Source organism: Coregonus clupeaformis, chromosome 5, assembly GCF_020615455.1.
Source record: "Coregonus clupeaformis isolate EN_2021a chromosome 5, ASM2061545v1, whole genome shotgun sequence".
Lineage (NCBI taxonomy): Eukaryota > Metazoa > Chordata > Actinopteri > Salmoniformes > Salmonidae > Coregonus > Coregonus clupeaformis.
Genome location: NC_059196.1, coordinates 12063748 through 12079558, shown reverse-complemented (window position 1 = coordinate 12079558; position 15811 = coordinate 12063748). Strand labels below are relative to the sequence as shown.

Sequence of the window (15811 nt, the reverse complement as noted above, 5' to 3'; positions counted from 1 at the left end):
ACCTCTCTCTCTCTCTCTCTCTCTCTCTCTCTGTCTCTGTCTCTGTCTCTGTCTCTGTCTCTCTCTCTCTCTCTCTCTCTCTCTTTCTCTCCCATCCCTCTCTCTCTCTCTCTCTCTCTCTCTCTCTCTCTCTCTCTCTCTCTCTCTCTCTCTCTCTCTCTCTCTCTCTCTCTCTCTCTCTCTCTCTCTCTCTCTCTCTCTCTCTCTCTCTCTCTCTCTCTCTCTCTCTCTCTCTCTCTCTCTCTCTCTCTCGCTCCCCCATCCCTCTCTCTCTCTGTGTCTGGGTGATCTCTAGCGGGGCGTCTCTCCAACACTCTCCTGTGTATTCCTCCTCTATCTCTTGATGTTTCTCTCTTGCTATGAAATATGAAAACACACACTATGAATACACATGAATACACACATGCCCAAACACATACACACACACACACACACAGTTGGCTGAAGCCCCATTGGTCCAGAGCATTGCTCTTCCCAGTGGCTGTCTCTGTGGTGACAGTGATATTGATGGCCATTATGATAATAGTGATAACAACAAGCATACTAAAAATAATTCTAATTAGCTTGTCTCTCTCTCTATCTGTTTGTTTCCTGTCGTAATTATCCACAGCTGAACGCATTGTCTCCCTCCTCCCTCTTTTCATCTTTTTCTGTTCCCTCGCTCCCGCTTTCAACTCCCTTCCTCTCCTCCTATGCCCGCATTCCCTCCTCTCCTCCTCCCCTCTCTCTCTCGCTCCAAAAAACACCTTTCATTTATCTCTCTGCCTCGACTCCCTCACAAGCTGCCTCACATCTCTCTCTCCCACCCACTCTTTCACTCTAGTCCCTCCGTACATACCTCCCTTCTTGCCTGTTTCTATGTTTTCCTGTTTCTACTTTATTCCTCTCCCACTTTTTCTCTCACCTCCCTCTCTTGTGTTTCCTCTACACTTCCCTCTCTACTCCCTTCCCTTTGTGTTGTATTCAAGGTGAATGGAAAGAAGTAGGTTGTGATTGTGTCAGGTCTGGAACGTTGTGAATGGATTGTGGTAGATTGTGATTGTGTCAGATCTGGAACGTTGTGAATGGATAGTAGAAGGTTGTGATGTGTCAGGTCTGGAATGTTGTGAATGGATTGTAGAAGGTTGTGATTGTGTCAGGTCTGGAATGTTGTGAATGGATAGTAGTAGGTTGTGATTATGTCAGGTCTGGAACGTTGTAAATGGATAATAGTAGGTTGTGATTGTGTTAGGTCTGGAACGTTGTGAATGGATTGTGGTAGATTGTGATTGTGTCAGATCTGGAACGTTGTGAATGGATTGTAGTAGGTTGTGATTATGTCAGGTCTGGAACGTTGTGAATGGATAATAGTAGGTTGTGATTGTGTTAGGTCTTGAACGTTGTGAATGGATTGTAATAGGTTGTGATTGTGTCAGATCTGGAACGTTGTGAATGGATTGTAGTAGGTTGTGATTATGTCAGGTCTGGAACGTTGTGAATGGATAATAGTAGGTTGTGATTGTGTTAGGTCTGGAACGTTGTGAATGGTAAGGAGTAGGTTGTGATTGTGTCAGGCCTGGAACGTTGTGAATGGATAATAGTAGGTTGTGATTGTGTTAGGTCTGGAACATTGTGAATGGATAGTAGTAGGTTGCGATTGTGTCAGACCTTGAACGTTGTGAATGGTAAGGAGTAGGTTGTGATTGTGTCAGGCCTTGGACGTTGTGAATGGATTGTAGTAGGATGTGATTGTGTCAGGCCTGGAACGTTGTGAATGGATAGTAGTAGGTTGTGATTGTGTCAGGTCTGGAACGTTGTGAATGGATTGTAGTAGGTTGTGATTGTGTCAGGTCTGGAACGTTGTGAATGGATAGTGGTAGGTTGTATTGTGTCAGGCCTGGAATGTTGTGAATGGTAAGTAGTAGGTTGTGATTGTGTCAGGCCTGGAACGTTGTGAATGGTAAGGAGTAGGTTGTGATTGTATCAGGCCTGGAACGTTGTAAATGGATAGCAGTAGGTTGTGATTGTGTCCGGCCTGGAACATTGTGAATGGTAAGGAGTAGGTTATGATTGTGTCAGGCTTGGAACATTGTAAATGGTAAGGAGTAGGTTATGATTGTGTCAGGCTTGGAACATTGTAAATGGTAAGGAGTAGGTTATGATTGTGTCAGGCCTGGGACGTTAACGTCTTAATGGCTGTTGGAGTTGCGTCCACTGGGGTTGTGAGCGAAGATGGACCCTCAGACCTAATAACAAAAACCCCTCATTTCTCTACTCCCTCTCTCCCTCCCTCTCTCTCTCCCTCTCTCTCTCCCTTCCTTCTCCATTTCCTCCTCCACAACTCCTTCTCTCGCCACACCAGCTGCAGCTTCCCTATCGTTGCAAGCCTCTCTTGCTCTCTCTCTTTCCGTTCAGTCAGCCTTCACCCACTCATCCTGTTCCTCTCTTTCTCTCACAAGTCCATATCTGTTCATCCTCAATAGTGGTGTTATTCACCCAGTGAAAGCCCATTGGTCAGTGAGCCAAGGGCAGCTGATAGATAGAAGGGGCACCTGGGAGAAGTGAGACAGAGGAACCTTTTACACCAACATCTTCACATCAGAGAGGACAGATGTGTCTTTTTTCTTATTTAGAGTCATCACTCACATCTGATGTCAGGTTAGATCGTTATGCTAATCTAGGGTTTGAGTTGTGTTTTTGCATATCTTGGTTTACTACTTGTTGTTTTAGGATCTTAAACTTCAGGGGGAGGTTTCCTAGACACAGATTAAGCCTAGTCCTGTCTAAAAAGCACTGTCATTTGAGATTCTTCATTAAGCTTGCTTTTAAATCCAGGATTAGGCTAAATCTGTGTCCCGGAAACAGCTAGTTGTGTTTTACATGTAATGTATTGATGGGTCCTGATACTAATCTATTCCCCCCTCTCCCCTCCCTCCCTTCTCCAGTGCCCAGCCAGCCGCCCCAGAATGTGCGGGCCATCTCGGTTACATCAGACGAGGCGGTAATCACGTGGGCAGAGCCCCCGCGTTTGACACTGCACGGCGTGCTGAAGGGCTACCGCGTGGTCTTCTGGTCCCTCTTCCCCGATGGAGGTGGGTGCTGTGGGGGACCGATGTACCCGCTCCCGCACGCACGGGCACAGGGCCCCACGCAGAGTAACTATAACTACTACACCTTTCACCTCTGACCTCTGACCCCTCCACCCTGAGTCGACCTCTGAGTTTGACCTTTAACTAGGGGTGTAACGATTCGTTTTAACAACGATTCGATTTGTATCACGATTCGTGGTTGTCGATACGATTCAAGGACGATATTGGTTCATTTAGAACGATACGATCCGAAACGATTCAGTGACTTGAAATCGATTCAGTAACCTTTTAGCCAAAAATTCAACCAGTGTGACTGAAATAAATACCTGGATACTGGACAGTGCAGGTGAAGTTTCCTAGATTCCTGTTTCTTGTAAGGACCGCAATGGTGGCTTGATATTTCTCGCTCGTCGGCTTCTCCTCTGTCGTCCGCCATGCTATGTTTTGTTGTCTTTGCGCCTTTGCGCTGCTGCTGGCGCGGGGCGATGACGTCACGGATAGGCAGACTGAATCGAGTAATGTTTAAAGCCTTTATCATTAAAAGTGCTAAGAAAAAACATCCATATAAAGTCTGATGTGCTTAAATCCAATGGGTTATTTCCTAGTATCGATACAATCGATTTATTACATTTTAAAACGATGTTAGATTGATATATGTTGTCCAAAAGGCCAACTCGCCGAGCACAGATCGATGTAGTTGGATCATAGGAATATAAATCGATACATCGATGTAGTAGATGGATCGTTACACCCCTACCTTTAACCTTTCAACCCTCAGCACTGACCTCTGACTGCTACTGATACCTAACCTGGTTTATGTACAATAACTTATTTACTGGTCTTCCTTGTAAAATAGATTTTCCTGCTTAAATACAACATTTGCGTGATTTTTTTGTGAACACTGAACTATTTTGTGAATCCCTGAAACAACCCCAACCACCAGCCTGCCACTCCTACTACACATTTTCCAAGCAAATGCCAACGAACCCCTAAACTAGCTAATCATACAACAAACCTGAACCTACTCAAAGCTACTTCTCATGCAGCGATACTGTATAAGAGCCATGTGCTGTGTCCAGTTATCCGTCTGTATCTTTGTGCATGTGTTGGTGTTCTTGTGGTTCTGTTTTGAAAACTATTCATGAGGACTGATCATATTCTTCCTCTCTTCTTCCCCTGTCCTTTTGTCTGACTCTATACACTTTCCATTCTATTACCCTGTTTTCCTCCATCTCTCGCCCGCTATCTCTGTCAGAATGGGGAGAGATGCAGAACATCACTACAACTCGTGAACAGGTGGAGCTGAGAGGGCTGGAGAAGTTCACAAACTACAGTGTCCAGGTGCTGGCATACACACAGGCTGGGGATGGGGTCAGGAGCAATGTCCTGTACATCCAGACCCGCGAGGACCGTGAGTACACACACACACACACACACACACACATATACACAGAGGCATGCATGCACACACAAAACACGCACATGTTTTGAGGGTGTGGCCTAATGCTAGATAAGGTGTGGGAGACCGGGGTTAGTGTGTGGGGTGTGAGGGGGATGGATGGATGGATGGATGGATGGATGGATGGCAGGGGGCTGGGTTGGGGTTAGTGTGTGGGGTGTGAGGTGGTGGATGGATGGATGGATGGATGGATGGATGGATGGATGGATGGATGGATGGATGGCAGGGGGCTGGGCTGGGGTTAGTGTGAGGGGGGTGGATGACATGGGGCTGGAGTTAGTGTGTGGGGTGTGAGGGGGATGGATGGATGGCAGGGGCTGGGGTTGGTGTGTTGGGTGTGAGGGGGTGGATTGGTGGATGGATGGCAGTGGGCTGGGCTGGGGTTAGTTTGTGGGGTGTGAGGGGGTGGATGGATGGATGGCAGGGGGATGGGCTGGGGTTAGTTTGTGGGGTGTGAGGGGGTGGATGGATGGATGGCAGGGGGGTGGGCTGGGGTTAGTTTGTGGGGTGTGAGGGGGTGGATGGATGGATGGATGGCAGGGGGCTGATGTCGGGTGTAGGAGGCTGAGGTTGCTGATTAATGCCTCTTTGTGCTGTGATGTGCTATTACCAGTACTAATGAGAACTAAGAAGCCAAAGGGTGTGTGTTTGGGGGGCATAAGTGTGTGTGTGGGTACATCTGCATCTACGTGTGTATATGTGTGTGTGTGTGTGTGTCCAGCTCAGCACCCAGCACAAGGAGAGAGATTAATTATTTGTGGCTTAGAGATAATTAATTTTGTGCTTACACTGGTGGGCTGTGGATTACATCCTCTCCTCCCTGGGGCAAAGCAGGGGTGGGGGCCGGGGTTTGGAGACAGAGGGAAGGAGGGATGGAGGAGAGGAGAGCAGAGATTCTCAGAAGTCTTATTTCAGAGGAGGCCTTTCTTCTATTCCCCTCTCTCTGTTCTCTATTTTTCTCTTACCCTCTGCTTTCTCTCTGTGAATGTCTGTGTACGTGTTCTTCAGACTGGCTTTGTGTTTGTGTGTGTGTTTGTGTCTGTGTGTGTGTGTGTGTTGGCTAGCTGAGTGTTCCTCTGCGTCTGATGTGGGTTGACAGTGTGTCCAGGGGCACCCTCTCCACATACGTCCAAGAGAATTCTCTCAATACTCCCTCTCTTTCTTTTTATTCATCTCTCTCTCTCTCTCTCTCTCTCTCTCTCTCTCTCTCTCTCTCTCTCTCTCTCTCTCTCTCTCTCTCTCTCTCTCTCTCTCTCTCTCTCTCTCTCTCTCTCTCTCTCTCTGCCCCTGGGTCTGTCTCCATATGGAGTAGTGATTGGAGTGGAATTGTGCAAACGCCTCCTTCTTTCTCTCTCTCTCTCTCTCTCTCTCTCTCTCTCTCTCTCGCTTTCTCAGTCTCTCTCTCATACACACACACCGCACACATACACTGTCTCAGCCTCTTTCTCACAGACACACACACACACATCCAAGTGTGTGTACATGTGTGTCCTTATTCCAAAGCTACGCAGTGGGTCTCTTCCTCTCTGCCTACATGTATTGACCTATCAGAAAAGTTAGTCCACTAGTCATAAACACAACACCACAAGTAGCTCTCCGCTCTAGACAAGAGATTAGACTGACAATATGTTTGTCACCCCACACCGCTCTCACCATCTCTCTCTCTCTCTCTCTCTCTCTCTCTCTCTCTGCTCCCTGGGTCTGTCTCCATATGAGTAGTGATTGAGTGTGTGCAAACGCCTCCTTCTTTCTCTCTCTCTCTCTCTCTCTCTCTCTCTCTCTCTCTCGCTTTCTCAGTCTCTCTCTCATACACACACACCGCACACATACACTGTCTCAGCCTCTTTCTCACAGACACACACACACACATCCAAGTGTGTGTACATGTGTGTCCTTATTCCCAAAGCTACGCAGTGGGTCTCTTCCTCTCTGCCTACATGTATTGACCTATCAGAAAAGTTAGTCCACTAGTCATAAACACAACACCACAAGTAGCTCTCCGCTCTAGACAAGAGATTAGACTGACAATATGTTTGTCACCCCACACCGCTCTCACCATCTCTCTCTCTCTCTCTCTCTCTCTCTCTCTCTTGCTCTTGCTCTCTCTCTCTCTCTCTATCTCTCTCTCTCTCTCTCTCTCTCTCTTCTCTATCTCTATCTCTCTCTCTATCTCTCTCATCTCTATCTCTATCTCTATCTCTATCTCTCTCTCTCTCTCTCTCTCTTCTCTCTCTCTCTCTCTCTCTCTCTCTCTCTCTCTCTCTCTCTCTCTCTCTCTCTCTCTCTCTCTGCCCCTGGGTCTGTCTCCATATGGAGTAGTGATTGGAGTGGAGATTGTGCAACGCCTCCTTCTTTCTCTCTCTCTCTCTCTCTCTCTCTCTCTCTCTCTCTCGCTTTCTCAGTCTCTCTCTCATGCACACACACCGCACACATACACTGTCTCAGCCTCTTTCTCACAGACACACACACACACATCCAAGTGTGTGTACATGTGTGTCCTTATTCCAAAGCTACGCAGTGGGTCTCTTCCTCTCTGCCTACATGTATTGACCTATCAGAAAAGTTAGTCCACTAGTCATAAACACAACACCACAAGTAGCTCTCCGCTCTAGACAAGAGATTAGACTGACAATATGTTTGTCACCCCACACCGCTCTCACCATCTCTCTCTCTCTCTCTCTCTCTCTCTTGCTCTTGCTCTCTCTCTCTCTCTCTATCTCTCTCTCTCTCTCTCTATCTCTATCTCTATCTCTATCTCTATCTCTATCTCTCTCATCTCTCTACTCTCTCATCTCTATCTCTCTCTCTCTCTCTCTCTCTCTCTCTCTCTCTCTCTCTCTCTCTCTCTCTCTCTCTCTCTCTCTCTCTCTCTCTCTCTCTCTCTCTCTCTCGCTCATGTCTCATCTCCTCTCTTAGTCTTCTGAGCCTCTTAAAATTACAGGCTGAGACCAGCAAAGCTGCAATCAGCCTGCTCACTTTAACACTTCCCTAAGACCTGCTCTTTCCATGACAGACTGACCAGGTGAATTCAGGTGAAAGCTATGATCCCTTATTGATGTCACTTGTTAAATCCACTTCAATCAGTGTAGATGAAGGTGAGGAGACAGGTTAAAGAAGGAGTTTTAAGCCTTAAATGCCTTTGAATGGGGTATGGTAGTAGGTGCCAGGCACCCTGGTTTAAGTGTGTCAAGAACTGCAGTACTGCTGGGTTTTTCACGCTCAACAGTTTCCCATGTGTATCAAGAATGGTCCAGCCAACTTGACACAACTGTGGGAAGCATTGGAGTCAAGATGGGCCAGCATCCCTGTGGAACACTTTCGACACCTTGTAGAGTCCATGCCCTGACAAATTGAGGTTGTTCTGAGGGCAAAAGGGGGTGCAACTCAATATTAGGAAGGTTTATTGTTTTACAATAAACTGAATATTCCACGTCACACCTTGAAGGAGCAAGCAGTTACTGTATTGCTCTTTATGTTGATGTCCATTTGATACAATCCTTTATGTCTTTCCTCATTTCCTTTCCTCTCTGTAATGGTCTCTCTCTCCTTCTCTCTCTGTGACTCAGACCCTGGCCCCCCGGCTGGCATCAAAGCTGTGCCCTCATCCACCAGTAGTGTGGTGGTTTCCTGGCTACCCCCACACAAGCCCAATGGAATCATCCGCAAGTACACCATCTACTGCTCCAGCCCCGGATCAGGCCAACCGGTGAGTTGGGAGAGGGGTTGGATGAAGTCATTGGGGTTTTGTCCATCTCACTCACTTGGAGGGTCTCTTGGCATAGATTATAATCCACTCTCCTCTGAATGTGTATGTCTGTCTGCGAGTATTTTTGTGTTTATACCTATGTGTTTGTGTGTGCGTGTGCGTGTTTGCGTGTGTGTGTGTGTGTGCTTGTACGTGCAAGCATGTGGTCTGGTGCTGCAGTATCAGCAGGATGTGTGTGAAATAAGCTCTCCTCATACCGCATGTGTGTGTGTGTGTAAACTCACCCTTCTGCCACATTTGCATATCTGCGTCTCATCACGTTGCCAGGACAACCTCATCTGTTCATCAACGAGGGCAGGAAACAAGCTGACAGCAAACACACACACTCACACGCACACACTCTCTCTCTCTCTCTCTCTCTCTCTCTCTCACTTTTCCAGCTATACAGTAAGTTCTGAAATACATGCATAAAACACCTCTTCCAGCATATTCACACAGACATACACACATAACCGAACACACACAGATATAATGTGTACCTTCACACCAAATGAATGTACCCCATCCAGACATACACATGCTCACTCTACTCCTCTCTTTCCCTCATTCACAAATCACTCTCTCCCTCTCTTCTTTTCTCTCCCTCTCTCTCTCTCTCGTGGCCCCCACACAGAGTGAGGGATGATTACTATGTAAATGAGTGCAACTGTAGAGAGGGAGAGAGGGATGAGGGGAGGGGAGGGTGGGTCAGACACACCGCGCGGGGAGTACTTTTGTTCCACTTTTCATTATCTCCCTCTATCGCTCCCCGGATCAGCGCTATCTCCACGCCGGAGGAATATTTTAATATCCATTACACCATCACACACTCTGACACTCCTCCCTCTCCTCCCACCATCCATCCATCCTCCACCCTCCAGCAAGAAAGCATGAGACACAGAAAGAGAAGGAAGTATAAGGAAAGAGAGGAACGAGAGAGAGCACACTAGAAGGAGAGAGGGAGGGGGAGATAGAGAGAGAGAGAGAGAGAGAGAGAGAGAGAGAGAGAGAGAGAGAGAGAGAGAGAGAAGAGAGAGAGAGAGAGAGAGAGAGAGAAGAGAGAGAGAAGAGAGAGAGAGAGAGAGAGGAGAGGACAATGGGGACATGGAGAGATAGAGGGAAAGAGAGAGAGAGAGAGAGAGAGAGAGAGAGACAAGAGAGACATAGAGAGAGAGAGAGAGAGAGAGAGAGAGAAGACAATGGGGACATGGAGAGATAGAGGGAAAGAGAGAGCAGACAATGGGGACATGGAGAGATAGAGGGAAAGAGAGAAGGGAGGCAGGGGAGACAGAGAGAGGGGAGTGAAGGGAGAAAGAGAGAGAACAGAGACAAGAGAAAAAAGCTGTTATGAACCCAGCCACCCCAGTAGATCCCTACAGGGCTGCGTTCAGTTGAGAAACAGTGAGAAACAACATGAATATGTGAAGAAATGTGCCCAGAATAAACCTTTCTGCACAACAACAGTTTGATAGTGATACTGTATGAATATGGAGATATGCTCTTCTCTCTCTCTCTCTCTCTCTCTAGTCTGTGTAGAGATGAGCAGCACAGCGGCAAGCTGGGTAGCTGGAGGGCCACAGACTCATTTGGTGGGTGGGGCCAGGGGAAGGGGGGGCACTTCCTGGGTGCTGGGGAACCTAGGTGATGTATGATGGGCGAAGGGAAGGGGTGTGTGTGTATGTATAGACAGTGATGAGGATGTGTCTAGACAGCAGACACACGGCTGGCTTAAACACACCACAATTACACAGAGCCCTAGCATCCATCCCCAGGTCATATCAGCCATGGTGTGTGTGTGTGTGTGTGTGTGTGTGTGTGTGTGTGTGTGTGTGTGTGTGTGTGTGTGTGTGTGTGTGTGTGTGTGTGTATCTGCGTCTGTATGTGATGTCTGTCTCTGTGTGTGTGTGTGTATGTGTGCGTCTGCTTGTGTGTATCTGCCTCTGTATGTAATAGTCTGCCTCTGTATGTGTGTATGTATGCGTTTGTGTCCTTGTGCTCTCCTCTGCTGATGTCTGCAGTAGATAGCCCTCATTAGACTGTCTGATTGTTAATGATATCTCCGGCTGACTGATTGTTAATGATATCTCCGGCTGACTGATTGTTAATGATATCTCAGACTGACTGATTGTTAATGATATCTCCGGCTGACTGATTGTTAATGATATCTCCGGCTGATGGTTAATGATATCTCCGGCTGACTGATTTTTTATGATATCTCTGGCTGACTGATTGTTAATGATATCTCCGGCTGTCTGTTGTTAATGATATCTCCGGCTGACTGATTGTTAATGATATCTCCGGCTGACTGTTAGTGATATCTATGGCTGACTTATTGTTTATGATATCGCCGGCTGACTGATTGTTAATGATATATCCAGCTGACTGATTGTTAATGATATCTCCAGCTGACTGTTAATGATATCTCTGGCTGACTGTTTGTTAATGATATCTCCAGCTGACTGATTGTTAATGATATCTCTGTCTGACTGTTAGTGATATCTCTGGCTGACTGATTGTTAATGATATCTATGGCTGACTGATTGTTAATGATATCGCCGGCTGACTGATTGTTAATGATAGCTCCGGCTGACTGATGGTTAATGATATAATTAACAATCCGTCAGACAGAGATATCATTAACAGTCAACTGAGAGATATCATTAACAATCAGTCGCCGATGAGATATCATTAACAATCAGTCAGCCGGCGATATCATAAACAATCAGTCAGCCGGAGATATCACTAACAGTCGGCGAGATATCATTAACAATCAGTCAGCCGGATTGTTAATGATATCTCCGGCTGACTGATTGTTAATGATATCTCTGGCTGACTAATTGTTAATGATATCTATGGCTGACTGATTGTTAATGATATCTCCGGCTGACTGATTGTTAATGATATCTCCAGCTGACGGTTTAATGATATCTCCGGCTGACTCATTTTTTATGATATCTCCGGCTGACTGATTGTTAATGATATCTATGGCTGACTGATTGTTAATGATATCGCCGGCTGACTGATTGTTAATGATATCTCCGGCTGACTGATTGTTAATGATATCTCTGGCTGACTGTTAGTGATATCTCTGGCTTACTGATTGTTTTTGATATCGCCGGCTGACTGATTGTTAATGATATCTCCAGCTGACTGATTGTTAATGATATCTCCAGCTGATTGTTAATGATATCTCTGGCTGACTGTTTGTTAATGATATCTCCGGCTGACTGATTGTTAATGATATCGCCGGCTGACTGATTGTTAATGATATCTCCGGCTGACTGTTAGTGATATCTCTGGCTGACTGATTGTTTATGATATCGCCGGCTGACTGATTGTTAATGATATCTCCAGCTGACTGATTGTTAATGATATCTCCAGCTGACTGTTAATGATATCTCTGGCTGACTGATTGTTAATGATATCTCTGGCTGACTGTTTGTTAATGATATCTCCGGCTGACTGATTGTTAATGATATCTCCGGCTGACTGATTGTTAATGATATCTCCGGCTGACTGATTGTTAATGATATCTCCGGCTGACTGATTGTTAATGATATCTCTGGCTGACTGTTTGTTAATGATATCTCCGGCTGACTGATTGTTAATGATATCTCCGGCTGACTGATTTTTTTATGATATCTTTGGCTGACTGATTGTTAATGATATCTTTGGCTGACTGATTGTTAATGATATCTCTGGCTGACTGATTGTTAATGATATCTCCGGCTGACTGTTAGTGATATCTCTTGCTGACTGATAATGATATCGCCGGCTGACTGATTGTTAATGATATCTCTGGCTGACTGATTGTTAATGATATCTCCGGCTGACAGATTGTTAATATTATCTCTGGCTGTCTGATTGTTAATGATATATCCAGCTGTCTGATTGTTAATGATATTTCTGGCTGACTGATTGTAAATGATATCTCTGGCTGACTGATTGTTAATGATATCTCCGGCTGACTGATTGTTAATTACATTATCCAGAGCGACTTACAGTTAGTGAGTACATACATTTTTCATACTGGCCCCCCGTGGGAATCGAACCCACAACCCTGGCGTTGCAAGCACCATGCTCTACCAACTGAGCTACAGGAGGCCTGTAATGATATCACTGGCTGACTGATGGTTAATGATATCTCTGGCTGACTGATTGTTATGTCCTCCATTGTCTCCCTCCCTCGCTCTCATCTAACCGTCTGCACTCCCCACGGTCTCCTCCTCACCTCCTCCACCCTCTCTCTCTCCCAGAGGGGTTTGTGTGCCCCCTATGCTCTCTCCCCTCACCCATCCGTCCCCATCCCTCCGCCCCATCAACTCTACCCTCATACACACTATAGCATTTTGATTGCAGAAAAATATTATAGCAGAGAAAAAATGTCAGAAACATGTTGTCTATCCTGCTTTTCAAAGGCGAACTGAAGCTCTCTACGTCCATCAGTAGTAGTAGTTGACTTGTCCTGATTGCATAGCTCAGAGCAAAGCTCTTTTCTATTATTGTTTTCATAGCGTCTGGAGCGCTGATTTAGGATCTGTCCAGATGGTCTTATTCATTATGATCTTAAAGGAAAAACTGATTCTAGATCAGCACTGGAGTGACAGTGTAATGTTTTCTCCCCAGGCCCCCAGTGAGTATGAGGCCAACCCCGAGCTGCTGTTCTACCGGATTACCCACCTGAACCGCGGACAGCAGTACCTCATCTGGGCCGCCGCCGTCACCACCGCCGGACGTGGCAACATCAGCGACAAGGTCACTGTGGAGCCTGCTGGGAAGGGTGAGCCCTCCACAGGGGGACGGGGGAAAGGAAGGGAGTACGGGGATGGAGTTAAGGGGGTACAGGGTTGGTTAAACTCTGGCTTTTTGTTCCCCTCCATCACCCTCCGTCTATCTCTCTATCACTGATTTTTCCCTGCCTCTCCCTCTCTCACTCTTTATTCATTCTCTTATTTTATCTCTTCCCTCTTCTTTCTTTTTTCCCTCTCTATTTTTCACTATTTCTCTCTCTCGGTCCTCAATTACTTTTTCTCTCTCGCTCTCTTTCTCTCCCTCTCCTCTCTCTATTTATCTCTCCCTCTCTTTTTTCTCTCTCTCTCTCTCTCTCTCTCTCTCTCTCTCTCTCTCTCTCTCTCTCTCTCCCACTCCTCTCTCTCCCACTTTTTCTCCCTCCCCTCTCTCTCTCTCCTCTTTCTGTAAATTCTGTCCAGCCTCTCCTGATTGATAGAGAGCAGGCTGTTTGACAGAGGCCAGTGTTCTTAATGAGGATATGAAGACCTACAGGGCACTGGTCAGATGAGCTGGCTGGGGGAGGAGGGGAGGAAGGGGGGAGGAAAGGAGGATGAGGGGGAGGGAGGAGGGAGGAGAGTATGAAAAATGTATGCACTCACTAACTGTAAGTCGCTCTGGATAAGAGCGTCTGCTAAATGACTAAAATATAAATGTAAATGACGAGGGCAGACCTGGTTAATACACAGGGCAGTAGAAAGACAGACCGGGCTGAGTAAATGAAGAGGGAGAGAGATTGATTAAGAGTGTGCACTCCTCATTTTTTCTCATTTTCTTCCTGTGACTGGTTCTGTCTCTTCCTGTGACTGGCTCTGTCTCTTCCTGTGACTGGCTCTGTCTCTTCCTGTGACTGGCTCTTTCTCTTCCTGTGACTGGCTCTGTCTCTTCCTGTGACTGGCTCTGTCTCTTCCTGTGACTGGCTCTGTCTCTTCCTGTGACTGGCTCTGTCTCTTCCTGTGACTGGCTCTGTCTCTTTCTGTGACTGGCTCTGTCTCTTTTTCTCTTGTGTGTGTGTGTGTATGTGTGTGATGGTGTCTCTCTGTGCCAGCTGATAAGCAGCAGCAGTAAAAGGCTGTATGCTCCAGGCTGGCCCACTCAATACTGCATTCAGCCAGAGCACGTCAAGAGTGAGAGAGAGTGAGAGAGTGAGAGAGTGAGAGTGAGAGTGAGAGTGAGAGTGAGAGAGAGAGAGAGAGAGAGAGAGAGAGAGAGAGAGAGAGAGAGAGAGAGAGAGAGAGAGAGAGAGAGAGAGAGAGAGAGAGAGAGAGAGAGAGAGAGAGAGAGAGAGAGAGAACATGAGACTGCAAGCACAAAAAGGTTCTAGCATTAAGACGTCAAGAGTGAGAGAGAGTGAGAGAGAGTGAGAGCGAGTGAGAGAGAGAGAGAGAGAGAGAGAGAGAGAGAGAGAGAGAGAGAGAGAGAGAGAGAGAGAGTGAGAGAGAGAGTGAGAGAGAGAGAGAGAGAGAGAGAGAGAGAGAGAGAGAGAGAACATGAGACTGCAAGCACAAAAAGGTTCCATGTGAATGAAAACAGGCCATTGCTGTAGTCACATTCATTCGTTCAGATATGCTCCCTCTTTTATTTATATATTTTTTCCTTTGTCGTTGAAATGTGTGGGATCCTGTTCCTTCAAACTGTACTGTACTGACCTGTACTGTACATTGTTTGATTACATGAAAATACATCAAATAATAAAGTTAATTAATAGTTAGTGTACTGTTGAGTAGATTTGAAAAACAGATTACCTCTCAAAGTACACTATTACCTCTCAAAGTAACTCTTTCTCAACTTGTGTCACTCCCTCCCTCAGCCCCAGCTAAGATCCTATCGTTCGGAGGTACAGTGACCACTCCTTGGATGAAGGAGGTGAGGCTACCCTGCAGCTCAGTGGGTGAACCCACCCCCACCATGAAATGGACCAAAGACAGGTGAGACCCTAACCTCCTCAGACCCTCCTCTCTGTCAGTCTACCCCAACACACTGCCACCATAACTACCTCCCTCCATCTCTAGAACCCCAACTCCACCATCCACTAGACTAGTGTTAAATCAGTGTTTACATCAGCGTTCTCTCTCTCTCTCTCTCTCTCTCTCTCTCTCTCTCTCTCTCTCTCTCTCTCTCTCTCTCTCTCTCTCTCTCTCTCTCTCTCTCTCTCTCTCTCTCTCTCTCTCTCTCTCTCTCTCTCTCTCTCTCTCTCTCTCTCTCTCTCTCTCTCTCTCTCTCTCTCTCTCTCTCTCTCTCTCTCTCTCTCTTTCTCCCCCCCTCTCTCCCACCCTCCCTCTATCTCAGTGAGGACACAGCCATCCCGGTGACTCTGGACGGTCAGAGGCTCATCATGGCCAATGGCACACTGGTCCTGCGCTCGGTGAAAGCTGAGGATTCTGGGTACTACACGTGCACGGCCACCAACATGCTGGGCTTCGACACCATCATTGTCAACCTGCTGGTGCAAGGTGAGACCCAGCACACTGGAATCATCCTCTTCTTTTTGGTCAACCAGTTGTGATCTAGTTAGCTGACCATATGTGTGTGTCGGTGCAGTTCCCCCAGACCAGCCCCGTCTGACTGTCTCCACCACCTCCACCTCCTCTATCACCCTGGCCTGGATCCCTGGGGACAACGGAGGATCCTCCATCAGAGGTATATACCAGTCTTATTGCGCGAGTGTGTGTGTGTGTGTGTGTGCGTGACCATGTGTTTACATTTGCTTTTTTAAAAATGTAAATCACTTCTCTCTCCTGTGGTTCGCCT

The 15811-nt window shown here is 46.7% G+C and overlaps 1 protein-coding gene across 6 annotated transcripts in view; it reads left to right on the top strand.

Moving 5' to 3' along the window:
• Window positions 1-15811, top strand: part of LOC121562156 (Down syndrome cell adhesion molecule-like protein 1 homolog) — a 143514-nt gene that overhangs the window by 117908 nt on the left and 9795 nt on the right. For 4 of the 6 annotated variants that reach the window (XM_041874529.2, XM_041874524.2, XM_041874518.2 and 1 more), the window contains exons 19-25: window positions 2925-3134; window positions 4324-4479; window positions 8094-8233; window positions 12899-13052; window positions 14871-14988; window positions 15350-15513; window positions 15602-15700. In XM_041874529.2, coding sequence (XP_041730463.2) covers window positions 2925-3134; window positions 4324-4479; window positions 8094-8233; window positions 12899-13052; window positions 14871-14988; window positions 15350-15513; window positions 15602-15700 — 1041 coding nt within the window. The remainder of the gene's footprint in view (window positions 1-2924; window positions 3135-4323; window positions 4480-8093; window positions 8234-12898; window positions 13053-14870; window positions 14989-15349; window positions 15514-15601; window positions 15701-15811) is intronic. The other 2 variants (XM_041874540.2, XM_041874535.2) reach the window with 1 other exon arrangement.